The 27,944-nt window shown below is 40.9% G+C and overlaps 2 protein-coding genes across 3 annotated transcripts in view; both read left to right on the forward strand.

Moving 5' to 3' along the window:
* The first annotated feature begins 982 nt into the window (after positions 1-982).
* tspan14 (tetraspanin 14) lies at positions 983-14,744 on the forward strand. Of its 2 annotated transcripts, none has more exons than XM_076085383.1 (9): positions 983-1,077; positions 1,676-1,756; positions 7,139-7,189; positions 7,343-7,489; positions 8,743-8,913; positions 10,443-10,568; positions 10,654-10,704; positions 11,346-11,459; positions 13,571-14,744. In XM_076085383.1, exons 2-9 carry the CDS (start codon positions 1,676-1,678, stop codon positions 13,634-13,636), a joined length of 807 nt encoding a protein of 268 aa, XP_075941498.1. In that variant the 5' UTR covers positions 983-1,077; the 3' UTR covers positions 13,637-14,744. The 2 variants fall into 2 exon arrangements, with proteins under 2 accessions (XP_075941498.1, XP_075941497.1); XM_076085382.1 differs by having other exon boundaries at positions 997-1,163.
* Positions 14,745-17,150: 2,406 nt separating this feature from the next.
* The window catches only part of eml4 (EMAP like 4), a 32,292-nt gene continuing 21,498 nt past the window's right edge, over positions 17,151-27,944 (forward strand). Inside the window, exons 1-5 of the mRNA XM_076085381.1 lie at positions 17,151-17,472; positions 22,467-22,646; positions 22,916-23,036; positions 25,188-25,385; positions 26,816-26,956. Coding sequence (XP_075941496.1) covers positions 17,448-17,472; positions 22,467-22,646; positions 22,916-23,036; positions 25,188-25,385; positions 26,816-26,956 — 665 coding nt within the window. The 5' untranslated portion in view covers positions 17,151-17,447. The remainder of the gene's footprint in view (positions 17,473-22,466; positions 22,647-22,915; positions 23,037-25,187; positions 25,386-26,815; positions 26,957-27,944) is intronic.

A 27,944-nucleotide genomic window follows, 5' to 3' on the forward strand; every position in this document is an offset into this window, starting at 1 on the left:
CCGGGCTCAGCCTTAGAGATAGGGTAAGGAGCTCGGTCATCAGGAGGGAGCTTGGAGTCGAGCCGCTACTCCTTCGCGTCGAAAGGAGTCAGCTGAGGTGGTTCGGGCATCTAATTAGGATGCCTCCTGGACGCCTCCCACTGGAGGTTTTCCAGGCACGTCCAACTGGGAAGAGACCCCGGGGAAGACCCAGAACACGCTGGAGAGATTACATCTCCCAGCTGGCCTGGGAACGCCTCGGGATCCCCCAGAATGAGCTGGAACATGTTGCCGGTGAGAGGGAGGTCTGGGTCGGCCTGCTTGACCTGCTGCCACCGCGACCCGACCCTGGATAAGCGGTGGAAAATGGATGGATGGATGGATTTGGGAGATGTTTAGACCTGCAGCTGCATCATTCCAAAGAGATAATCATCCTGTAAGGGCTTTTTTTTAGACGAACCTGAACATTTTTCATTTGTGCTGTGTGCCATCTTCATTTACTCTTAACCAGTAACATATACACTGATAGTTACACATCTGAACAAATCTCACAAGTGTCCCCTTTATTATAACACCAAATTATTAAAATAGACCTTGTAGTTGCAGAGATATACTCTTTTTAGTATGGGTATGCAATTTTCGAGCGGAGGCCTAAAAAATAGGTTCCTTTTTGAAAGGAATATATATATATATATAATATATATATACTGTATTATTACGTGTATATATATTTATATATTATTTTGTATATATATATTTATTTATATATATTATTATGTGTATATATATATATATATACACATAATAATATATATATACTGTATTATTATGTAAATATAAATATATATATATTATGTATTTATATATATTATGTATTTATATATTCATATTTATATAATTGTATATATACGTATATATAATATATATATAAATACCAGATTATTAAACAAACAGTAGAGGGCAGTAAAACGCCATCTCAGTGTCTGTTCTGCTGAATCCACAGAAGAAGAAGAAGAAGAAGAAGAAGAAGAAGAAGAAGCTGTAGCTGTGTTTAGTTTGTGGCGGAAGAAGAAGAAGCAGAAGAAGAAGAGTATCAGGGTGTGTTTAGTTCAACTTTAATCCTTCAAGTTATTAATAAACACAGACACATATATCTGTTATATGTGTGTTCCTGAGGTCTGAAGGTAAGACTGACTCTGGTTATATGTATATATATATATATATATATATATATATATATATTTCATATATATTTAGTTAGTTAGCGTTAGCTTTAGCCGCTTCCTGTTAGCGTCAGTTAGCTCTAAACAAACGTTAACGGTCGTTATTCGGTAACGTTACAAACTGACCGGAGGACGACCTTCTCGTTGATTTCTCAAAGAACGCAGAATAATGTCCGTTTATAACAGAAAAGAGAAGAGTTGCAGACAGATTAGCTTCAGATTAACTTCAGCTAAAATAAAGAGTTATGGTTATTAGATAAGGTTAAACTTCTGACATGATCCTCTGTACAGTGTATATGTAGACTATATACAGTATATATGTACAATAGTCCAGATACAACAGTATGTGTGTAGAGTATACAACAGTATGTGTGTAGAGTATATAACAGGTTAAATACAGTGTATAACAGTGTAGTACAGTGTGTACAGTATATAACAGTATACAGTATATAACCATTATTTATGATTGGCAGATGTACTACTATCGATATGAGAGCGCTGAGGTGAGCTGCTGCTACAAATACCTGATGTTCAGCTACAACATCATCTTCTGGGTGAGTCACACGAGCACACCTGAGATCTGTACAGGTGATGTTTTTATTAACTCCTTGCATTAGGCCAACGTTAGGCCAACATTAGACTAAAATTAGGCCAACATTAGGCTAGCATTAGGCCAACGTTAGACTAAAATTAATAATAATAATAATACATTTTATTTATATAGCGCTTTTCAGAGTATTCAAAGACACTTTACATTAAAATCATTTATATATAAAAGCAATACACTAAAAACATAAAATACACAATATCGGTCACACATTAAAAGCAGTTTTGAACAGGTGGGTTTTGATTTGAGATTTGAATGTGGAAAGGTCAGTGCAGTCTCGGATGTGTTTGGGGAGAGAGTTCCAGAGGGAGGGGGCAGATATGGATAAGGCTCTGTCACCCCATGTCCGGTGCTTGGTCCTGAAAATTAGGCCAACGTTAGACTAAAATTAGGCTAAAATTAGACTAATGTTAGGCCAACATTTGGCCAACATTAGGCTAACATTAGCAGAGTACAGCACGTTAACACTTCTACAGTCAATGTCAAGCTGACGGCCGATACTACCAATCGAAGACGAGCAGGTCTCCAATGAGATGGTGAAGCGTCAACCAATCATCTCTTTAGTTTCACCTTGTTCGATCATAAGAAATGACATTATGTATGTAGAGTATGATAACGACATAAGTACAACACAAAACATCATTTATTTTTGTGTTTAGTACAAACTATCTATATATATCTATATATACAGTATATATAGATATATATTAGGGCCGCGCAAGTTAACGCGTTATTATCACGTTAACGCATTAATTAATTAATGCCGACAATTATTTTATCGCGCATTAACGCAGTTTTTTTAAAATTATTAAGCGGACATTTTTAACACAAGAACCGGGCAGCGAGCAGTGAACAGCTGTTTGTGTGGCGTCACTTCCTGCTGCTTCCGTTCCCCCCCCCGGGTGACACGTCTCGTTACAGGATCAAACGTGACAATATCAAAACACATATTGTGGTGTTTTTAAATGAACATATAAGCACGAGAGAACAAACTGCTCTTAACTCAACTATTTATTAGCATAACTTCCTCATGCAGGTTACTGCCACGGTACAGACTACAGGTTCCATGCTTCACCTACATTCCCCTGGGTCCTAAGTCCCTCCATGTACAGCTTCTTATCACCCTCTATGTACCAACGTACATTTATAACAAATACCACACATATTACGGTAATCAGCGTTACATATGTGTCTGACCAAAATACCAAAAAAATAAATGATTCATTTAAATTATTGTTTTAGAGTTTTTAAAGTGTTTTGTTTGTAATATGTATAATAAGCATCATTTAGTATCACTACTGAGAATTTAACAAACATAAAAACATGACGTAGATAGGTTTGCAGGTTTCAAGAAGTATATTTAAATATCATCTCTTCCACACATGAAGATAAAGTTATGAACACCGGCTGAATATCTATGATCAGAATCATTATAACTGTGTTATAACTGCTACTGTGTAAAGGGAATACTGCTGCTAACAAGAACCTGATGTGTTTACAAACCAAATGTTATTGACCTTTAGTTCATATAGCAGTACTTTAAAATAAAAGTGTGCAATACACTACTTTTGAATTCATTATTGAACTTTGCCATAACAATGAGATTAATCGCAGAAAATCATGCGATTAATCACGATTATTATATTTTATATATATATATAGTATATATATATACTATATATATATTTTATATATATATATATATAATATATATATATAAAAAACTAATCTATAGTTAGTGAACGTTTTGAATCCTTCTCTTGATTAACGAAAACCATAACCTTAGTTATGTTCACTTTTAAAGATAACTTATTTTCATCAAACCGTCCTTTAAGTTTGACTATTTCATTGACAAAGTTTTCTGCAAAAACTTTTAAATCATCTCCTGAACTAAAAAAGTGCCATCTGCAAACAACAGAAACTTTAAAAAATATTTGATGATTCACATATGTCATCGATATACAAATAAAAAGTGTAGGCCCCGAAATCAAGCCTTGTGGTATAGATACACTATATTTATCTATTTATATATAGATATAGATTATTCTTCTTTTCATTTCACTGAAGCATGATGGTTATATGACAGTTTCCCATTTCTTTACACAGTCCTTTGCATTTTTATTCAACACTGCAAGGTCTTTTGAGTCTCAGGGTTGGGTAGTAGAGGGCAGACAAGGCAGTGCTCCATAGTATGGTCTGCTTCTCCACATTAACAGGTGGTTGGTCCAGTCTTGTAATCTTATCTGACCAGAGCAGCTTTTGATCATCCCGTTGTCCTTCTGAGGCGGTTTAGTGTTTTAGTGTTTTAGTTAGCCCATGTTGCTTCTGGGCCAGGGGGAAGGTTTTCAGTGGGGGGTATTCCCATGACAGTTGGAGGAGGGTCATTCTCAAGCTTTTCCCTCCAGAGTTGGATTCTAGTTTCTTTCCGAGACTTTGTTAGGGGCTGGACATGGCTGAGAAAGCTTCTTCTTGATTTTAGCCGTTGGGCCGGAGGGTGACATCCATGGAGGAGATGCCGTTCATCACTAGTAGATTTTGTTTTCTCGACTCGGCTGCCAACTCCCCGTCTAATATCAGCAGGGGCAATGCCAGCGAGGAGGTGAAGGTTGCTTGTGTTGGTGGGTTTCAAGCAGCCAGTGATCAGGCGGCAGGTGTTGTTCAGTGCTGGGTCAAGTTTCTTGGCATGGGTTGACCTCTCCCAAACAGGGCATGCATATTCCGCAGAGGAATAGCACAGGGCCAGAGCAGTAGATATTAATGTGTGTGCTGTGGCTCCCCATTTGGAGTTGATCAGTTTCTGTAGAATGTTGTTTCGGGAACCGACTTTGGATTTTGTGTTGTTGATGTGCTCCTTAAAGGAGAGAGTACGATCCAGGGTTACTCTAAGGTAGACAGGGTGGGTACAGTGCTCAAGTGGTGTTCCAGACCATTTGATGTTAAGTGGTCTGTTGGCTTCACGGTTCCTGAGATGGACCAGACTTGGGTCTTTGCAGGGTTGGCATGTAGGTGGTTGCACTCGTAATAGAGGAGTAGCTCCTCTAGGGCTGTGGTGAGGTTTGATTCTACTGCTTCGAACAAGTTCTCTTGAGATGTTACACAGAGATCGTCTGCATAGATGAAATGCTCAGTGTTCTGGTCCATTGGCTGGTCGTTGGTGTAGATGTTATACAGTAGTAGGGCCAGCACACTACCTTGAGGTAGGCCATTCCGTTGTTGTCGCCAGCAACTCTGCTTGTTATTCAGGACAACAAAGAAGCGCCTGTCTTTCAGAAGGGCTCCAATGAGGTCTGTGAGTGCCAGGTCTTTTGTCAACTCCAAGATCTTTTTTAGGAGGAGGCGATGCTTCACAGTGTCACATGCGGCAGACAGATCAATAAAGACGGCTCCTGTTACCAGTCCTTTCTGGAATCCGTCCTCAATGTGTTGAGTGAGGTTCAGAAGTTGGCTTGTTGTAGATTTACCAGGTCGGAATCCGGCTTGTTGAGGTATGATGGCTGGTTCAGCAACAGGGGCAAGCCTGTTGAGAATCAAGCGCTCAAACAGTTTGTAGAGGTGGCATAGCAGAGAGATTGGGCGGAAGCTCTTTGCATGCGCTGGGTCTTTGCCTGGTTTGAGAAGGGCAATAATCCTGGTTTTCTGCCAGATCTTTGGGATGTTTTTTGTCAGCATGCACTTATTCATCAGTTCGAGGATCCATTTCCTCATCAGAGGTCCAAAATGCTTGATCTCTTCAGTGAAAATGTTATCCAGTCTTATGGCTTTGCCGGTTTTAAGGGTGTTGATGCTGATATTGAGCTCTTCAGGGGAGAACGGCTTGATCAGTCCCATGGTTTGGGAGCGCTTTACCCGGTCTACCCTTGGTCTTGGTTGTTTAGTGGTGGATTTCCCATTGAGCGGCAGCTGTCTCCGTCCAGACTAAAACGCCTGAAATCGAATATCACGTGACTATTCACGTACACTGGGCATGCGGGTGGGTGACGGTGTAAACAGGAAGTAGATTAGTTGCTCAAAGAAGCTAACGTGACTTCAGACGGCCGCTCCGTAGGTCTGATGACGCCGCTGGATATACCGCTCACTAATCGCTCCAATAACAGCTGCTTCCTCCACAAAAATGCAGACTTTAACTGGACAGCAGCGAAAAAGAGCGATTTCTCAACTGCTGTAGCAAACTCTCCTCTTCATAAGAGTTTGATATTGTTCTAACATGTAAAATAGCAATAAAATGTCAAGAATTGTCTTTATTCTTGTTCTATACTTTTATAAATACAACAAACTATAGTTTTTCTATATACAATATAACTATATACAAAACGTTATAAGCTGTGATATCAAATAGCTTTTGCGGTTCCAGACAAATTTTATTTGGTGTAAAATAGGGCAAAATGGCTCTTTGGATAGAAAAGGTTGCCGACCCCTGAACTAACCGATCATCAGAAAACATCAGGGAGAAATCTCTTCAGATTACCTTAACAAATTGACAGCTAGAATGCCACAGGTCTGCAAGGCTGTAATTGCTGCAAATGGAGGATTCTTTGATGAAAGCAAAGTTTGAACGTATTATTTCAATTAACAATCATTATTTCTAACTTTTACAATGACATTTCTTCCTATTTAAACTCATTTCATGTATGTTTTCAGCAAAAACAACAAAATTTCTAAGTGACCCCAAACTTTTGAACGGCAGTGTATATCTATATATACTGTATATATAATTGATATCGCATGTACAATTATCCTTATCAGCGTATTCTATTACATGAATGTAACAATACATTCATGTAATAGAATACACACATGTAGTCAGATCTATGGTGCTCGAGGTGAGGCAGTGATGTAATCAGACTTTAGGTTTTGCATTCACACAGTCAGTGTTTTATTTCCCAGCTGGCCTTTCTAAATTTGGCAGCTGTTACTTTCAGCCACTTGTTTGTATTTGTCTTGTATTGTAGTTTATAGTTCATAGTTATAGACCTAAACCTGTTAAACTGACTGAGACTCAGAGCTGTTTCCTGTCTGCTAGTCAGCTGACAGGATGTGCTGGTTTCCTGTGTGGCTGATGGAGCCAGAAGTGTCTTTGTCAACCTGTTATTGGATCTGTTATCAAACGTTTGTGTGTTATAATAATCCACATAAATGTTCAGGGGAGACGATATGCCTACTTTTTAAATGGTGGGGGGGCAGTAAGGGATCTGGATAATGAATAGGGGGGGCTCAGGGTCAAAAATGTTAAGAACCACTGGTCTAAACTCTGTGTTTTTGAACCTGTCTAAACGTTGGTTTGTTTGTTATCGGATCTGTCTAAACGCTGGTGTGTGTCTTTGTGTTGCAGCTGGCTGGAGTTGCCTTTATTGCAGTTGGTTTCTGGGCATGGAGTGAAAAGGTGAGTTGTCATAACCAGAGAGTGAATAAAACACCTATCATTCATTTACAAGAGGCTAAATAATTTAATTAATATCTATCTAGTTAGACCTCTTTTACTGGTCTGGTTCTAAACCGGTTTGCCCTTCTTAAACTTGTGTGTTGTGGACTACAGGGGGTCCTGTTGGATCTGACCCAGGTGACACGGCTACATGGTTTCGACCCAGTCTGGTTGGTCCTGGTGGTCGGCGGAGTCACCTTCATCCTGGGCTTTGCCGGCTGTGTGGGAGCTCTAAGAGAAAACATCTGTCTCCTAAAGTTTGTACGTTTAAAAACGTCCGTCTGCTCAGTTTGTACGTTAAAAACATCCGTGTGCTGAAGTTTGTACGTTAAAAACATCCGTCTGCTGAAGTTTGTACGTTAAAAACATCCGTCTGCTGAAGTTTGTACGTTAAAAACATCTGTCTGATAAAGTTTGTACGTTAAAAACATCCGTCTGCTGAAGTTTGTACCTTAAAAACATCTGTCTGATAAAGTTCGTACGTTAAAAACGTCCGTCTTCTGAAGTTTGTACGTTAAAAACATCCGTCTGCTGAAGTTTGTACGTTAAAAACATCCGTCTGCTCAGTTTGTACCTTAAAAACATCCGTCTGCTCAGTTTGTACCTTAAAAACATCCGTCTGACAAAGTTTGTACGTTAAAAACATCCGTCTGCTTAGTTTGTACGTTAAAAACATCCGTCTGCTCAGTTTGTACATTAAAAACATCCGTCTGCTGAAGTTTGTACGTTAAAAACATCCGTCTGCTCAGTTTGTACCTTAAAAACATCCGTCTGCTCAGTTTGTACCTTAAAAACATCCGTCTGACAAAGTTTGTACGTTAAAAACATCCGTCTGCTTAGTTTGTACGTTAAAAACATCCGTCTGCTCAGTTTGTACGTTAAAAACATCCGTCTGCTGAAGTTTGTACGTTTAAAAACATCCGTCTGCTCAGTTTGTACCTTAAAAACATCCGTCTGCTGAAGTTTGTACCTTAAAAACATCCGTCTGCTGAAGTTTGTACGTTAAAAATATCCGTCTGCTGAAGTTTGTACCTTAAAAACATCCGTCTCCTGAAGTTTGTACCTTAAAAACATCCGTCTGCTGAAGTTTGTACCTTAAAAACATCCGTCTCCTGAAGTTTGTACCTTAAAAACATCCGTCTGCTGAAGTTTGTACCTTAAAAACATCCGTCTCCTGAAGTTTGTACCTTAAAAACATCCGTCTGCTGAAGTTTGTACGTTAAAAATATCCGTCTGCTCAGTTTGTACGTTAAAAGCATCCGTCTGCTCAGTTTGTACGTTAACAACATCCGTCTGACAAAGTTTGTATGTTAAAAACATCCGTCTCCTGAAGTTTGTACCTTAAAAACATCCGTCTGCTGAAGTTTGTACGTTAAAAATATCCGTCTGCTCAGTTTGTACGTTAAAAACATCCGTCTGCTCGGTTTGTACGTTAAAAACATCCGTCTGATAAAGTTTGTACGTTAAAAATATCCATCTGCTGAAGTTTGTATATTTGTGTGTTTTTTGGTCAGTTTTCCGGTGTAATCGGCTTCATCTTCATCCTGGAGCTCACGGCTGCCGTTCTGGCCGTGGTGTTTCAGAGTCAGGTCAGAGAATGGATCAATGACTTCTTCTTGGCAAACGTGAAAGGATACAGAGACGACATCGACCTGCAGAACCTCATCGACTCTCTGCAGAGGATGGTAACGAATCAGGAACCTTTATTATCTTGTTCTTTTAACAGAACCACTGCTGTGGAGCTCAGGAACCTTTAGTTTAACCTTTATTATCTTGTTCTTTTAACAGAACCCCTGCTGTGTAACTCAGGAACCTTCAGTTTAACCTTTATTATCTTGGTCTTTTAACAAAACCACTGCTGTGGAGCTCAGGAACCTTTAGTCTAACCTTTATTATCTTGTTCTTTTAACAGAACCACTGCTGTGGAGCTCAGGAACCTTTAGTTTAGCCTTTATTATCTTGTTCTTTTAACAGAACCACTGCTGTGGAGCTCAGGAACCTTTAGTTTAACCTTTATTATCTTGTTCTTTTAACAGAACCCCTGCTGTGTAACTCAGGAACCTTCAGTTTAACCTTTATTATCTCGTTCTTTTAACAGAACCCCTGCTGTGTAACTCAGGAACCTTCAGTTTAACCTTTATTATGTTGGTCTTTTAACAAAACCACTGCTGTGGAGCTCAAAAACCTTTAGTTTAACCTTTATTATCTTGTTCTTTTAACAGAACCCCTGCTGTGTAACTCAGGAACCTTCAGTTTAACCTTTATTATCTTGGTCTTTTAACAGAACCACTGCTGTGGAGCTCAGGAACCTTTAGTTTAACCTTTATTATCTTGTTCTTTTAACAGAACCACTGCTGTGGAGCTCAGGAACCTTCAGTTTAACCTTTATTATCTTGTTCTTTTAACAGAACCACTGCTGTGGAGCTCAGGAACCTTCAGTTTAACCTTTATTATCTTGGTCTTTTAACAGAACCACTGCTGTGGAGCTCAAAAACCTTCAGTTTAACCTTTATTATCTTGTTCTTTTAACAGAACCACTGCTGTGTAGCTCAGGAACCTTTAGTTTAACCTTTATTATCTTGTTCTTTTAACAGGACCACTGCTGTGGAGCTCAGGAACCTTTAGTTTAGCCTTTATTATCTTGTTCTTTTAACAGAACCACTGCTGTGGAGCTCAGGAACCTTTAGTTTAACCTTTATTATCTTGTTCTTTTAACAGAACCCCTGCTGTGTAACTCAGGAACCTTCAGTTTAACCTTTATTATCTTGTTCTTTTAACAGAAGCCCTGCTGTGTAACTCAGGAACCTTCAGTTTAACCTTTATTATCTTGGTCTTTTAACAAAACCACTGCTGTGGAGCTCAAAAACCTTTAGTTTAACCTTTATTATCTTGTTCTTTTAACAGAATCACTGCTGTGGAGCTCAGGAACCTTTAGTTTAACCTTTATTATCTTGTTCTTTTAACAGAACCACTGCTGTGGAGCTCAGGAACCTTTAGTTTAACCTTTATTATCTTGTTCTTTTAACAGAACCACTGCTGTGGAGCTCAAAAACCTTCAGTTTAACCTTTATTATCTTGTTCTTTTAACAGAACCACTGCTGTGTAGCTCAGGAACCTTTAGTTTAACCTTTATTATCTTGGTCTTTTAACAAAACCACTGCTGTGGAGCTCAGGAACCTTTAGTTTAACCTTTATTATCTTGTTCATTTAACAGAACCACTGCTGTGGAGCTCAGGAACCTAACGACTGGGATCTAAATGTTTATTTTAGCTGTAACGGAACCCATCGCAGCAGAGAGAAGTGTGGAGTTCCTTTTTCGTGCTGCATCACTGATCCTGCTGTGAGTTAATCACTGATCAATTTAATAAGAATGAATTTAACTGTGATTCAGTCTCATTGAAGGGAACCGATTGTGTTTGTTTCAGGACTCGGTGCTGAACACTCAGTGTGGATACGACGTGAGAAACAGACCGAAGGTGAGGTCACTTCCTGTTCTTTAAATGTAGCTTCCTGTTTGGACATCACTGCGACTCACAGTGACATCACAGTATAGAAGAGATAAATTAATCTGAATCTATTTTACGTGAACAATAAACACTTAAAGAACACTGTGTCAAACCTCTCATGTCTTTTGGAACAGAACTAGAACTATTCCATCTGGGTTCTACTGGGTTCTGTATTCATGAGAGGAACCCTAGCTCACATTATTTACTGTCCGACTAGCTAGCTACCAAAACATGTTGCGCCTGAAAACCTTTGATGGTTCCTGATAGAACCTGTTCTGTAACATTCTCTGGTCCTGGAAACCTTTGATGGTTCCTGATAGAACCTGTTCTGCTGGTCCTGGAAACCTTTGGTGGTTCCTGATAGAACCTGTTCTGTAACATTCTGCTGGTCCTGGAAACCTTTGGTGGTTCCTAAAAGAACCTGTTCTATACTGTTCTCTGGTCCTGGAAACCTTTGGTGGTTCCTGATAGAAACTGTTCTATAATGTTCTCTGGTCCTGGAAACCTTTCATGGTTCCTGATAGAACATGTTCTATAATGTTCTCTGGTCCTGGAAACCTTTCATGGTTCCCGATAGAACCTGTTCTATAACGTTCTCTGGTTCTACACAGAGGGAGTGGACGGATCACATCTACACTAAAGGCTGCATTGCTGCGTTGGAGGACTGGTTACCTGGGAACCTTTACACGGTGGCCATCGTCTTCATCGTCATCTCTCTGCTGCAGGTTACTATACATTTATTTAGTATTTACAAAGTACTGATACTGCACAAAACACAGTACTGTTACTGCACAGAATGCAGTACTGTTACTGCACACAATGCAGTACTGTTACTGCACAGAAGAAAGTACTGTTACTGCACAAAACGCAGTACTGTTACTGCACACAACGCAGTACTGTTACTGCACACAATGCAGTACTGTTACTGCACAGAAGAAAGTACTGTTACTGCACAAAACGCAGTACTGTTACTGCACACAATGCAGTACTGTTACTGCACAGAAGAAAGTACTGTTACTGCACAGAAGAAAGTGCTGTTACTGCACAAAACGCAGTACTGTTACTGCACACAATGCAGTAATGTTACTGCACACACTCTGTACACAATGCAGTGTACACAATGCAGTACTGTTACTGCACAGAAGAAAGTACTGTTACTGCACAAAACGCAGTACTGTTACTGCACACAATGCAGTACTGTTACTGCACAGAAGAAAGTACTGTTACTGCACAGAAGAAAGTGCTGTTACTGCACAAAACGCAGTACTGTTACTGCACACACTGTACACAATGCAGTGTACACAATGCAGTACTGTTACTGCACAGAAGAAAGTACTGTTACTGCACAAAACGCAGTACTGTTACTGCACACAATGCAGTACTGTTACTGCACAGAAGAAAGTACTGTTACTGCACACAATGTAGTACTGTTACTGCACAGAAGAAAGTACTGTTACTGCACAAAACGCAGTACTGTTACTGCACACAATGCAGTACTGTTACTGCACAGCAGAAAGTACTGTTACTGCACAAAACGCAGTGCTGTTACTGCACAAAACTCAGTACTGTTACTGCACAGAAGAAAGTACTGTTACTGCACAGAAGAAATTACTGTTACTGTACAGAAGACAGTACTGTTACTACACAAAACGCAGTACTGTTACTGCACAAAACGCAGTACTGTTACTGCACACAACGCAGTACTGTTACTGCACAGAAGAAAGTACTGTTACTGCACAGAAGAAATTACTGTTACTGTACAGAAGACAGTACTGTTACTACACAAAACGCAGTACTGTTACTGCACACAACGCAGTACTGTTACTGCACACAACGCAGTACTGTTACTGCACAGAAGAAAGTACTGTTACTGCACAGAAGAAATTACTGTTACTGTACAGAAGACAGTACTGTTACTGCACAAAACGCAGTACTGTTACTGCACAAAACGCAGTACTGTTACTGCACACAACGCAGTACTGTTACTGCACACAACGCAGCACTGTTACTCTGTTACTGTACAGAACACAGTACTCTTATTGCACAGAAGACAGTACTGTTACTCTGTTACTGCACAGAACGCAGTACTGTTATTGTACAGAACACAATACTGTTGCAGTATTTAAACTCATGTTTACACGGATTGTCTTAGTTTAAATATAAAATCTTACTCTGATCTTTCAAGTGAGGTCAGAGAAGAAAGTATGACGTTCACTTTAGAACATTGAGACACAGATGATCAAACATTGTGGTTTTAATGGTTCCAATGGGGACTTAGACATTACATTACATTACAGTCATTTAGCAGACGCTTTTATCCAAAGCGACTTACAATAAGTGTATTCAACATCGGTTTTCAAGAGAACTACTAGTCACCAGAAGTCAGAAGTGCATCTCCCCTCCTCAAACAAGCATCTAAGAGCATAAACCAGAGCCAACGTACAGTGCAGAAACAAACGAATGCAATAAGTGCCACAAACTAATAAGAAAACAATAAGTGCAATAAGCTAGTATGAATACAATAGATGCTAAGTGGAAGGCTCAGGGTAGGCCTTTTTGAAGAGGTGAGTTTTCAGCCTGATGAAAGATGGGCAGCGACTCTGCTGTCCTGACGTCAGTGGGGAGTTCATTCCACCACTGTGGGGCCAGGACAGGAAACAGCCGTGACCGGGTCGATCGGCCGCAGGGACCTCTGAGCGACGGGGCAACCAATGGCCCCGAGGCAGCAGAGCGAAGGGGTCGGGCGGGGGTGTAGGGCTTGACCATGGCCATGGCCATAGACTCTACTGCTTCCTAGTGGTTTCTGTACCTGAAGTGTCTGTTTACCTGTGATCAGATGGTGGGGATCTACCTGGCCAGGACTCTGATCTCGGACATCGAAAAGGTCAACTTCAGCTACTGATGCCACACCCACAAGGGGCGGGGCCTCCGCCAGGTGGACCTGGTTTCTTCAGATGTGCCTTCTTCTTCTTCTTCTTCTTCAGTAACTCTGCTGTACCTGCCTTCACTTCCTGTCGTCATCTTCTGATGACCTCGTTGCTGTGGTTACTGAAAACATGGCCTTCTGTTGAATCTTTTTTATGTTGTTTTGTCTCTGAGAGCTTCATCGTCTGTTCAGTGCCTCCTTCATCATCAGTTTTCATCACACAGACGATGAAGCTCTGCACCAGACTGCCTTCACTTATCCTGCCGTTTTAGAATGAACACACTTCAGTACCTACTTCATCATCATCTTCATCTTCAGGTTGACTCCCTCATCATCATCATCATCTTCTTCATCTTCAGGTTGAATTCAGGTCTTCTTTTGAGTCCTGAAATGATTTAGTTTACTGCAGAATAAGACGAATGTATGATTGATAAATGATGATTAATTGATTATCAAAATGTGAAAACTAATTGAAACACGTCTTTTAGAGGCGGGGCCATCGATGGCTCGAGCTCTCTCATTGGACAACTGAAGGTTCAGACCAAAGAAGAAGAAAAGGAGCAGAAGGGGAGTTCTTAGTCGTTAGCTTCCATACGAGCTACAAGCTAGCAGAGAGATGGCTAGTTAGCTAGCTTGCTAATTTATGCTAACATTGTCATGGGGACAGAACCCCCCCCCCCCCCCCCCCGCCCCGCTCACACTTTCCGTCACCGTGACAACGTACAGCGATGACCAGTGAAAAGGGTTCTAGGTTCTACTCCTGTTCTATTTCTACGGTTAGGATTAGACATTTAGATACCACGGAAGAAAAATCCGAGTTCAACTGAATAAAGTTTTGGTTTAAATGTTTTGTATGAATAAAGACTTTTGAGATGTTTGAACCGATGAGAACAATCCAGAGAAGATTCTGAGTTATTGTTTGAATTTTCTGCTTTCATTGATTTCTTATTTTCTGTTAGTGAATTAATGATTTAATTGGATTTTTTGTGTTTGAGTTTTATTCTGATGGGATTTATTTTATATATAAAAGTGAATTTTTTATGTCTTTTTATATTCATCATAATAAAAGTGAAGTTTGTTCTGATTGATTCACTTCCTATTGTTAATTTAGGAAAGTTTTTGAACTGATGAAGGTTAAACAGTATTTTAATTTATTATAACAATAAGTAACCCTAACCTTTGTGTTGATTACAGACTAGTTAAAAGTTATAAAACCAGACAATGTTTAATTTGTATTTCACTTCATTAACACTTTCTAAATTCTTACACATTCAAATATTAAATCAACCAAAAATAAATGCATCAATATTTGCAGTCATTGATTAACTGAGTTATTAAAAGTGTCACTCTCTGACTTTTAATTTTTTAACCAACATCAGTCTTGATCATGATCATAAAGTAAACCTTTTAAATTATATCTTTCTTACATAATGACACTGTTTTATGTGAAAAAATGAATTGTTTTCTATACACTAAATTCTAATGGGAGTTTTTTTCATCAGCACCAACATTGATTGTGATGCATTATAATTTAATGTAGCCAAAAAAAATGTGCCCTTCTAAAAATGCTATGAATCATATTATCCATCGTCACTGATCATAACTATCAAATCTACATCTTCAGAATTTAAACCCTTTAAATTGTACCACTACGTGTTTAACTGAAAATCACAGAAATTAAATTTGTTCTGGGCACAGAATAATAGACGGAAAAATGTCGTTTTATTTTTTCACAGTCTGGGAATATAACAATCAATATTGATTTTGATTAATTCTTATTTTTTGTGCAGTATTATATTAAATAATCTCTCCTGCTAATTTATAGTACATGTACAATGTTAATTATTGCTGTGTAATTACTTCTTTACCCTTCAAAGTTTTACCCTCATTAATATTACCTAAAATATAAACAGTCTATGGTTTCATTCTTCTTATAAACAGTCTATAGTTTCATTCTTCTTATAAACAGTATAGTTTCATTCTTCTTATAAACAGTCTATAGTTTCATTCTTCTTATAAACAGTCTATAGTTTCATTCTTCCTATAAACAGTATAGTTTCATTCTTCTTATAAACAGTCTATAGTTTCATTCTTCCTATAAACAGTCTATGGTTTCATTCTTCTTATAAACAGTCTATGGTTTCATTCTTCTTATAAACAGTCTATAGTTTCATTCTTCCTATAAACAGTATAGTTTCATTCTTCTTATAAACAGTCTATAGTTTCATTCTTCTTATAAACAGTCTATAGTTTCATTCTTCTTATAAACAGTCTATAGTTTCATTCTTCTTATAAACAGTCTATAGTTTCATTCTTCCTATAAACAGTATAGTTTCATTCTTCTTATAAACAGTCTATAGTTTCATTCTTCTTATAAACAGTCTATAGTTTCATTCTTCCTATAAACAGTATAGTTTCATTCTTCTTATAAACAGTCTATAGTTTCATTCTTCCTATAAACAGTCTATGGTTTCATTCTTCTTATAAACAGTCTATAGTTTCATTCTTCCTATAAACAGTCTATGGTTTCATTCTTCTTATAAACAGTCTATAGTTTCATTCTTCTTATAAACAGTCTATAGTTTCATTCTTCCTATAAACAGTATAGTTTCATTCTTCTTATAAACAGTCTATAGTTTCATTCTTCCTATAAACAGTCTATGGTTTCATTCTTCTTATAAACAGTCTATAGTTTCATTCTTCCTATAAACAGTCTATGGTTTCATTCTTCTTATAAACAGTCTATAGTTTCATTCTTCTTATAAACAGTCTATGGTTTCATTCTTCCTATAAACAGTCTATAGTTTCATTCTTCTTATAAACAGTCTATAGTTTCATTCTTCCTATAAACAGTATAGTTTCATTCTTCTTATAAACAGTCTATAGTTTCATTCTTCCTATAAACAGTCTATAGTTTCATTCTTCTTATAAACAGTCTATAGTTTCATTCTTCTTATAAACAGTCTATAGTTTCATTCTTCTTATAAACAGTCTATAGTTTCATTCTTCCTATAAACAGTCTATAGTTTCATTCTTCTTATAAACAGTCTATAGTTTCATTCTTCTTATAAACAGTCTATGGTTTCATTCTTCTTATAAACAGTCTATGGTTTCATTCTTCCTATAAACAGTCTATGGTTTCATTCTTCTTATAAACAGTCTATGGTTTCATTCTTCTTATAAACAGTCTATAGTTTCATTCTTCTTATAAACAGTCTATAGTTTCATTCTTCCTATAAACAGTCTATAGTTTCATTCTTCCTATAAACAGTCTATGGTTTCATTCTTCTTATAAACAGTCTATAGTTTCATTCTTCCTATAAACAGTCTATGGTTTCATTATTCTTAGAAACGGTCTATATTCTTCTTATTGTGTTTGTGATTCTGGTATTTGACCTCCCGGTGGTGCTGCAGCTCAACATCTCCAATGAAGACTGTAACTTGACCTTCCTCCCTGCAGTCCTCCCCCGTTTCCTCCCCCCCCCCCCCCCGAGCAGGCGGAGTCGGAAACGCGCAGCAGCAGCATCGGTCCGTCGTGTCTGCGGCTCCTCTCGTCTCTCTCTCGGCTGTCGGATCATCCAAAGAGCGTCTTCTTCTTCTTCCAGCCCGCTGGAAAGCGGCGGATCTTCGGCCTCACGGACGGACGGACCCGTCGGGTCTAAACCCGACTCGGCTCGGCTCGCCTCCTTCTATCTCCGCTGCGGTGGAAAAACCCGGACGGAGGCCCGCAGCGTGCGTTCAGCCTCCCGCAGGCCTCCGGCCCGGACTCCTGCTTTTCTCCCGGAAAATGGACGGATTCACCGGAAGTCTAGGTGAGTCCCAGCGCCGCTCGCGACACAAAGACCACCTGGTTACCTGTCCGTGCTGCTATGGCACGAGGAGAGCTGCGTACGCCTCTGGCGGCTTTACACGTGTCACTGCTGTATTTATGAAAAAGACTGTACCGCCCCTCCGGCTGCTACAGGGCCACAAAACCAGCAGCTCCTCCTGAAGATAAAGTCCTGGATCCGTTAGAGACCTGCAGAGATATAGACCTGGATCCGTTAGAGACCTGCAGAGATATAGACCTGGATATGTTAGATACCTGCAGAGATATAGACCTGGATCTGTTAGAGACCTGCAGAGATATAGACCTGGATCTGTTAGATACCTGCAGAGATATAGACCTGGATCCGTTAGAGACCTGCAGAGATATAGACCTGGATCCGTTAGAGACCTGCAGAGATATAGACCTGGATCTGTTAGAGACCTGCAGAGATATAGACATGGATATGTTAGAGACCTGCAGAGATATAGACCTGGATCTGTTAGAGACCTGCAGAGATATAGACATGGATCTGTTAGAGACCTGCAGAGATATAGACCTGGATCTGTTAGAGACCTGCAGAGATATATACCTGGATCCGTTAGAGACCTGCAGAGATATAGACCTGGATCTGTTAGAGACCTGCAGAGATATAGACCTGGATCCGTTAGAGACCTGCAGAGATATAGACCTGGATCCGTTAGAGACCTGCAGAGATATAGACCTGGATTTGTTAGAGACCTGCAGAGATATAGACCTGGATCTGTTAGATACCTGCAGAGATATAGACCTGGATCTGTTAGATACCTGCAGAGATATAGACCTGGATCTGTTAGAGACCTGCAGAGATATAGACATGGATCTGTTAGAGACCTGCAGAGATATAGACCTGGATCTGTTAGAGACCTGCAGAGATATAGATCTGGATCTGTTAGAGACCTGCAGAGATATAGACCTGGATCTGTTAGAGACCTGCAGAGATATAGACCTGGATCTGTTAGAGACCTGCAGAGATATAGATCTGTATCTGTTAGAGACCTGGGCCCCGTTCCTCGTACGTGGCTAACTGAGTTAGCCGGATACTTTTCAGGATAAGATGACGTAGATCAGGCTTGTCGGTTCCACGAAGCAAGTTTGGCAAAATCACCATGGCAACACATCCATAAGCTTGAAGCTGCTCCAGCGCAGGCTAACTGAAGGTAGCTGGATAAGCTGCCACTCCCCCGGAAAACATGGCAGCTCCTGTCATATACGGTAGTCTAATGCGCTTGCGCATATACCGGGGGTTATACGGGAGTTCCGTAAATGCATGTAAAGTGAGACACACGGTGATCCATTAAAAGCAGCTGAGCAAACTAAGAAGCCTCTATTGCATTAATGTACAGCTCCCTTCTTCAGAGATCCACTGATGAAGGAGCGATATTAGTTAGATTAGCGTTTTGGAGAGAGTTCTTCCACATCGCCAAGATCCGTTATCACATCATGATGACTTCCTATACGAGCGCTATCCATTCTGCCCACAAGGAATCATTTATTTACAGAGCTTCTGGAGCATACATTGAACACCACACGCTGCAGCCGAGCATTGATGTCTCACACACTGGATGCAGCCTTGAGCTGTTCTGCGAGTGGTACATTGTTGTACAGTGTCGGCGATGCGGAGAACATGGGGAAAGCCGCTGCATGCCGTGCTCTTGGTAAAGTTTATTTGGCGCTTAATAAACTTATGGATGTGTTCATTACATCACCATGGCACATATTGTACTGACTCACCATTCTGAGTAATGTGTGTGTGTTAGTGTTTACTTGCTCCCATGTCCTCTTGATGGCTGCGTTGCATACATGAGGGTTAAAGCACTCATAATGATATGACAGTGTTATTAGTACACAGCATATCATTACTGTAGAACATGATGAAGGTGGACTCATGATAAGAATAGAGAGAATCACACACTATTTATCTTCACTGCTTCAGTTGATTGAATGTCTGATGATGAATAACACACACACACTGATCCGCCCATACACAGATTCACACACACATATTCAAACTGCTAGTTCTATATGGTAATCTACACATACATGTATATACACATATATAGTACATGATACATGAGGGCATACAGTAGCTCTTTGTGCTTGTTTTTATCTTATTGTGAAAGAGTTGAGATCATTATTGTCGCTATAGATCTCATTGGATGATGCATTCATTAAGCCTACTGCCAGCAGCACATTTAAAGACATATCATCTGATTGATTGGGGTGATGAGGCATTAAAATGAGCCGATACATTTACAACACTTACGCATTTAACTTGTCTGTGATATTCTGCGTGCTTCTTGTCTAGCCCTCGCAGCGGTGACGGTGTTAGATTTTGCCGTGATTATGGTCTTGAATTCCTCATATGCGTTCATGATCATCTCCTGCTCGTCAGCGGAGTAAAAAGAGGCTCTTTCTTTGACTTTATTTAACATTGTACTGTTAGAAAATCAATCATGGTTTGGTGATCGACGCTTCCCCCTTTTGAAGTAGGACGGGCACGCGCAATTATCCTGATCCTGATCGTCTGGTTCAAATTAACGAGACTGTTTGAGAGCGGATCAGCCTTGGAGAAACCGAGATAGCCTGACTTCAATCATCGGGTTAATTTCAGCTGCTAATAGGACATTTGATCGACTTAGTTGAACCACGTACGAGGAACGGGGCCCTGCAGAGATATAGATCTGGATCTGTTAGAGACCTGCAGAGATACATCTGGATATGTTAGAGACCTGCAGAGATATAGATCTGGATCTGTTAGAGACCTGCAGAGATAGATCTGGATATGTTAGAGACCTGCAGAGATATAGACCTGGATCTGTTAGAGACCTGCAGAGATAGATCTGGATATGTTAGAGACCTGCAGAGATATAGATCTGGATCTGTTAGAGACCTCCAGAGATAGATCTGGATCTGTTCGAGACGTCTGTTGTTGTCCTGCTTTTAATCCTGTTTTTGTCCTGCTGTTCTGCGTTAATCCTACTGTTGTACTGCTGTTGTTCTGTGTTAATCCTGTTGTCTTTCTGTTGTTCTGTGTTAATCCTGCTGTTGTCTTGTTGTTGTCCTGCTGCTAATCCTGTTCTGTTGTTGTCCTGCTGTTAATCCGGTTGTTAATCCTGTTGTCCTGCTTTTAATCCTGTTTTTGTCCTGCTGTTGTTCTGCGTTAATCCTACTGTTGTCCTGCTGTTGTCCTGCTGTTAATCCGGTTGTTAATCCTGTTGTTGTCCTGCTGTTAATCCTGTTGTTGTCCTGCTGTTAATCCTGCTGTTGTCCTGTGTTATTCCTGCTGTTGTTCTGTGTTCATCCTGTTAATCCTGCTGTTGTCCTGCTGTTAATCCTGCTGTTGTTCTGTGTTAATCCTGCTGTTGTTCTGTGTTCATCCTGTTAATCCTGCTGTTGTCCTGCTGTTGTTCTGTGTTAATCCTGCTGTTGTTCTGTGTTCATCCTGTTAATCCTGCTGTTGTTCTGTGTTAATCCCGCTGTTGTTCTGTGTTCATGCTGTTAATCCTGTTGTCATGTGTTATTCCTGCTGTTGTTCTGTGTTAATCCTGTTGTTGTCCTGTGAGGATGTACTTCCTGAGGCAGCTGAAGAAATTGCCAAAGACAATGATGGTGCATTTCTACACAGCCATCATTGAGTCCATCCTCTGCTCCTCCATCACGGTCTGGTACGCTGCAGCCACTGCCAAGGACAAGGGCAGACTGCAGCGCATCATTCGCTCTGCTGAGAGGGTGATTGGCTGCAATCTGCCGTCCCTCCAGGACTTGTTCGCTTCAAGGACCCTGAAGCGAGCACGAAAGATTGTAGCCGACCCCTCTCACCCTGGACATGAACTGTTGGTGCCCCTTCCATCTGGCAGGAGGCTGCGGTCCATCAGAACCAAGACCTCACGCCACACAAACAGTTTCTTCCCGTCCGCAGTCGGGCTCATTAACAAAGCCCGGGTCCCCCACTGACTTTGTCATCCCCAGGACATTTCCTTCTGGTCTCTCCCCTGCACATCCCTGTTTCTTTATTTAAACACACTCATCACTTTTAACTTTTCACTGACACTTCACTTGTTTTACAGTCCTGTTATCTGTTCTGTTGTGCACTTTATTCTATATTTTATATTTTATTGTAAATTTTAATATGTTTCTATTTCTTGCACTGTGCTGATTGTGATAGTTTAATGTTATTGTTTATTGTTAAATGTTACGCACCACCTGCCACGACAAATTCCTTGTAGGTGCAAACTTCCTTGGCAATAAACGGTTCTGATTCTGATTCTGATTAATCCTGTTGTCCTGTGTTAATCCTGCTGTTCTCCTGTTAATCCTGTTCTGTGTTAATTCTGTTAATCCTGCTGTTGTCTTGTTGTTGTCCTGCTGTTGTTCTGTCTTAATCCTGCTGTTGTTCTGTCTTATGTTGTTCTGTCTTAATCCTGTTAATCCTGTTGTTGTCCTGCTGTTGTTCTGTCTTAATCCTGTTGTTGTTCAGTGTTCATCCTGTTAATCCTGTTGTCCTGCTGTTCTGTCTTAATCCTGTTGTTGTTCAGTGTTAATCCTGCTGTTGTCCTGCTGTTGTTCTGTCTTAATCCTGTTGTTGTTCAGTGTTAATCCTGCTGTTGTCCTGCTGTTCTGTCTTAATCCTGTTGTTGTTCAGTGTTCATCCTGTTAATCCTGCTGTTGTTCTGTTTTAGTCCTGCTGTTCTGTCTTAATCCTGTTGTTGTTCCGTGTTCATCCTGTTAATCCTGTTGTTGTCCTGCTGTTGTTCTGTCTTAATCCTGTTGTTGTTCAGTGTTCATCCTGTTAATCCTGTTAATCCTGCTGTTGTTCTGTCTTTGTCCTGCTGTTCTGTCTTAATCCTGTTGTTGTCCTGCTGTTCTGTCTTAATCCTGTTGTCATGTTAATCCTGTTGTTGTCATGTTAATAATACTTTATTCTGTATATTCAGACCCAGTGTCTTTGTCTCTCGGTAGATGACAGCATGTCTGGAGCGAGTGTCTCAGATGTCAACGACCGTCTTTCTGCTCTGGAGCTTCGTGTTCAGCGGCAGGAAGATGAGTTGACGGTAATGAAAGCAGCTCTCGCTGATGTTCTTCGCCGCCTCGCTGCCTCTGAAATCTCTTCTTCCTCAACCAAGAAACATGGAGGCAAAGGTAATGTTGTTTTTGTCTTGATCAGTCTGATGAAACCTTATTTCATATTGCTGATTCCAGAAGTTGCTACAACATACACATGCAACATTAAATGAAAAGTAAATAGCTCGTGGTAAATATTAACACACACCCACATACTGGTTTTTAACTGGAAAGCCTCTTTTATGTTCTGTTCTAGTTGTATCTAACTAACTGGTCACCTTATTTTAACATATATATATATATATAACATTATAACCCGTGTTAACATTAGTATGCTTCCCCATCAGGCGGTGCCACTCTTCGTGAAGCTTATTCAATGTCCTGCATCTCTAACGGAGGAACATCTGGGCGAAAAAGAGACTCCACCTCGGTCACCAGGAAGGAGACGATGTCGTCCGCCGCCAAGAGGTAAAAATACAGACTAACATATACACACACACACACTGAAGCTGTTTTCTCTTATGAACTATGAAGGGAGTTTCCCTTCGCACCTGTCGTACACAACAGGAGATCTCACCTTCTGTAGATGCTGTCTTTGGTGGGCGAGGGGGTAGAGTGGGCAGGAGGCAACACAACCGAGTCTCTGTCGAATCACGTTGTGTCTCCAGTTAGATGCTTTTGTTGGTGTCTTCGTGTAAAATACCTTCTTCACCAGTAGCATGGAAACGTCATCAACACTGGCTGGTAGTTCTCTGGATGATAACCGGCTGTATTCACACATCAATCAGTCTGTTTAAGTCTGGTCTAACTGATCTGGACATTTACATCCTGCTCCTCCTGTTAATGTTTAGATGCGTTCAGGGTTCAAACTGTTTAGTTAACTTTCACTGATTTTTCTTTTCAGCTCTTTCATTTCAACCTCCAGAGTGTCTGCAGACCAGATCTGTGATGTGATTGATATAATCAATGAGTCTACTGTTTATTTGAGTACATGTGTCCAGTGCTCAGGTCTAAACCACAGTGGACTTTATTTTAGGATTGTTGATTTAAAGTTTTGGGTTATGAATTGTTGTTAATGATGTTAATAATTCCACAGTATATGAGGATTAATATCGTACGGGAAATTATAACCGGTCTACCGTATGAGACTGTAAACCGCCCAGCACTAAACCGTCTTTACTGGGATAAACCCTAACACAGTAGAACCAGTAGAGGTCAGTAGAACGCAGTAGAATCAGTGTAGCTTTAGGAGAAGCTGTGGACTCTCACGGTCCAGTGATTCTAGATATTACCAGTGTAACGCATTAGGAACAAAGTAGAACCAGTGGAACGCAGTAGGAACAAAGTAGAAAGTGGAAGAAGTAGAAAAGAAAGAGATCATATTACTCCTGTATTAGCTTCTCTGCACTGGCTCCCTGTCCTTCTCCTCACCTACAAAGCCATAATTGGTCAGACACCATCATATCTTAAAGAGCTTATAGAACCATACTACCCTACTAGAGAGCTGTGCTCCCTAAATTCAGGGTTACTTGTGGTTCCTAGAGTCTTAAAAAGTAGAACAGGAACCAGAGCCTTCAGTTATCAAGCTCCTCTTCTGTGGAACTAGCTTCCCATTTCAGTATGGGGGGCAGACACACTCACCACATTTAAGAGTAGGCTTAAGACTTTCCTCTTTGATAACTCTTATAGTTAGGGCTGGTTCAGGTTTATAGTTGGGACTGGTTCAGGTTTGTAGTTGGGACTGGTTCAGGTTTATAGTTAGGGCTGGTTCAGGTTTATAGTTAGGGCTGGTTCAGGTTTATAGTTGGGGCTGGTTCAGGTTTATAGTTGGGGCTGGTTCAGGTTTATAGTTAGGGCTGGTTCAGGTTTATAGTTAGGGCTGGTTCAGGTTTATAGTTAGGGCTGGCTCAGGTTTATAGTTAGGGCTGGTTCAGGTTTATAGTTAGGGCTGGCTCAGGTTTATAGTTAGGGCTGGCTCAGGTTTATAGTTAGGGCTGGCTCAGGTTTATAGTTAGGGCTGGCTCAGGTTTATAGTGAGGGCTGGTTCAGGTTTATAGTTAGGGCTGGCTCAGGTTTATAGTTAGGGCTGGCTCAGGTTTATAGTTAGGGCTGGTTCAGGTTTATAGTTGGGGCTGGTTCAGGTTTATAGTTGGGGCTGGTTCAGGTTTATAGTTAGGGCTGGTTCAGGTTTATAGTTAGGGCTGGCTCAGGTTTATAGTTAGGGCTGGCTCAGGTTTATAGTTAGGGCTGGCTCAGGTTTATAGTTAGGGCTGGCTCAGGTTTATAGTTAGGGCTGGCTCAGGTTTATAGTTAGGGCTGGCTCAGGTTTATAGTTAGAGCTGGTTCAGGTTTATAGTGAGGGCTGGTTCAGGTTTATAATTGGGGCTGGTTCAGGTTCATAGTTAGGGCTGGCTCAGGTTTATAGTTAGGGCTGGCTCAGGTTTGCCTTGGACCAGCCCCTAGATAAGCTGCTATAGGCCTAGACTCCCGGGGGACTTCCTAGGATACATTGAGCTCCTCTCTCTTCTCTCTCTATACAAAATAAATTGAATTGAAACACAATAGAAACCAGTATAACCAGTAGTTTGTGGACTCTCATGGTCCTGGTCTTGTCCACAGTGGAGCGGACAGGAAAAAGGAGGTCAGCAGCCAGCGGTCTCAGATGGAGGAGATCCAGGAACGTGAGGAGCCTCCTCACCCAAAGGACCTGTCCCCCTCTCCCTCCTCCCCCCACCCTCCCCAGACGCCCCCGACCCTTCAGCAGCAGAGACCAGCCCAGTCTGCTGACAGCAATAAAGGCCACGTTCCTCCCAAAAGGTTCCACTTTGTTATCTGTCGGCTGTAACTGACCTCACTTCCTGCTGATGCTGCTCTGAGATCTCATAACCCCGCCCCTCTTAACCCCGCCCCTGAGGACCCACAGTCCCACCTGACCAGCTCATGTTCAGGTGTACCTGATTGGCTGAATACTTAGCCTCCGTTATCCTCCTGGAGTCTCCAGAAGTCTCCGGAAGTCTCCAGAGGCTTCCGGAAGTCTCCACAAGCTTCCTGAAGTCTTCTGAGGCCTCCTGGAGATCCTGAAGTTTCCAGAGGCCTCCTAGAGTCTTCTGAGGCCTCCTGGAGATCCTGAAGTCTTCTGAGGCCTCCTGGAGTCTTCTGATGCCTCCTGAAGTCTTCTGAGGTCTCTTGGAATCTTCTGAGGCCTCCTGGAGATCCTGGACCCTCCTGGAGACCCTCTATACTCTTTGTATATGTTTCTGGTAGAAAGCTCAGGCTGGGCTGTGTGTTTAAATTACTAACATTTCCTTCTTCTAGCTTCTCCTCCTGAATCTTCTGCTGGAGGTCCTGGGTCCTCCTGACTCCTTGTTCTCCCTGGCTGCTCATAACTCTTTGGCTGGGCTGCCTTTTATCAAAAGCACTAACCTGTTCTGCTCCCAGCTTCACCTGAGGACCTCCTTCTCTTCTTCCTCCTTCTCTTCTTCCTCTTGCTCCTCCTCCAGCAGGCCTCCTGCAGCCTGGGGCTTGAGTTACTGATGTATCCCAGCTCACTAACCTCCTCCTGGGTTGTGTACTTTGTGTCTCTGGAGGAAGATTTTGAAGATCATTTAGATTTGAGTGGTGGTTAAAGATGAAGAACAACATAAACATAGATATAAAACAGTAGATGTGACATCATGGGATGACCACCTTCTCACCTGGCTCTGGTTCATGTGGCCTCTGATGACCAGCTACTGGTCATGAATTAAATTCAATGTTATTTAGAAAACCAAAGATGGCTCTTTTATATTTAGTTCATGCAAAACTCTAAAAATGAATTAATTTTCAGCAAAATAAATATGCAATTATAAAATGACCTTCATGATTGAAAGCAGGATTTGTTCTGTTGGAATATAACAATAATAATTCAACTAGAATCTTACCTTGAATAAGTAACAGTATTTGTAAAAGTACCAGATTTATAAAGACCACACATAAACTGGACCCAGATAAGATGGTTCAAGTCATCAGAACTACTGTTTCTGTCTCTGACCATCAGCTCTACTGGTCATTCAGCACCAAGCAGCTTGGTGCTGAATGACTGTTTGATTATTTCATTATTATTATTATCACAACATGCTTCAAATACAAACCAATTAATCAGAGATGAAATACATGAAGATAAATTAAGATGAAACTCAATGACTTCCTCCTCCTGGTGTGTGTGTGTGTGCGTGTGTGTGCGTGTGTGTGTGTGTGTGAGAGATCAGAGGCCCCAGTGTAAAGCGGTCCTCAGGTATGGAGCGTTCTCAGAGCAGCACCTGGGACAGTTCAGAGGAAAACAGGAACAAACTGGTGAAAGCTGCTTCCACCTCCAGACTGCTCGCCAAGGTGGTCAAGAACTCTGACAGGTACCTCTGAATACTGTGTACAAATATATTTATATGTACTGTTTACACACATCTACTGTATACAGACATGTATATTTTATACAAACATGTCTACTGTACACGCATATACTGTACACATATACATATTGTATATGCATATATACTGTATACACGCATACATACTTTATACACACATACTGTATACACATGCTGTATACAAATACATACTGTGTACTAGTGCTGGGCGGTATACCGGTTTTAATTTCCCGTATGATATTAATTTTTCACACACCGTCATACCGGTGCACATAAACAACTGCTGTCGCTCTTCAACAGGCAGCAGAATATATTGTTGGCCGCTATGAGCGCTACGGTGGGAGCTAGTTGTCTTAAGTGTGTTGAGAGGGAACCCTAGTCATGGTTATAACTTTATAACAACTAATAACCTACAGCTAACGCTCTGTAACAACAAAACACCACGACACAACAGTTTGTGACACGCAAACAATTTGTAACACTAATAATTGTACATTTATAAAATTACACCGCAGAAAGGCATGCTGGGTAAAGCTAGCTAGCACAACAGTCTGCTAACAGCTGGGAGAGGCTCCGTCGCTACGGTAACGTTACATTAAAGAACAGAACAGAGCGATGCAGGAGGAACAAAGACAGACCGGAGATGCACCGATAGAGTCTGTGGCGACTGTGGCTAAGTGGATAGCAGGGCCGTCTTTCAATCAGAGGGTCGGCGGTTCAATCCCCGGCTCCGGCTCTGCTAGTCGCATGTCGATGTGTCCTTGAGCAAGACACTTAACCCCAAAATTGCTCCCGTAGCTGTGCCTACGGTGTAGAAATGTGATAGAATCTGAATTGTAAGTCGCTTTGGATAAAAGCGTCTGCTAAATGACTGTAATGTAATGTAAAGTCTGTGCCCAAGAGACGAGCTGGCTCTGCTGTTTGGAAGTGTTTGAAAATCCGACGTAGACCAAAAGACTATATATTACAAAGT

This window comes from Anarhichas minor, unplaced genomic scaffold (genome assembly GCF_050575085.1).
Source record: "Anarhichas minor isolate MPS153535 unplaced genomic scaffold, ASM5057508v1 ptg000154l, whole genome shotgun sequence".
NCBI lineage: Eukaryota > Metazoa > Chordata > Actinopteri > Perciformes > Anarhichadidae > Anarhichas > Anarhichas minor.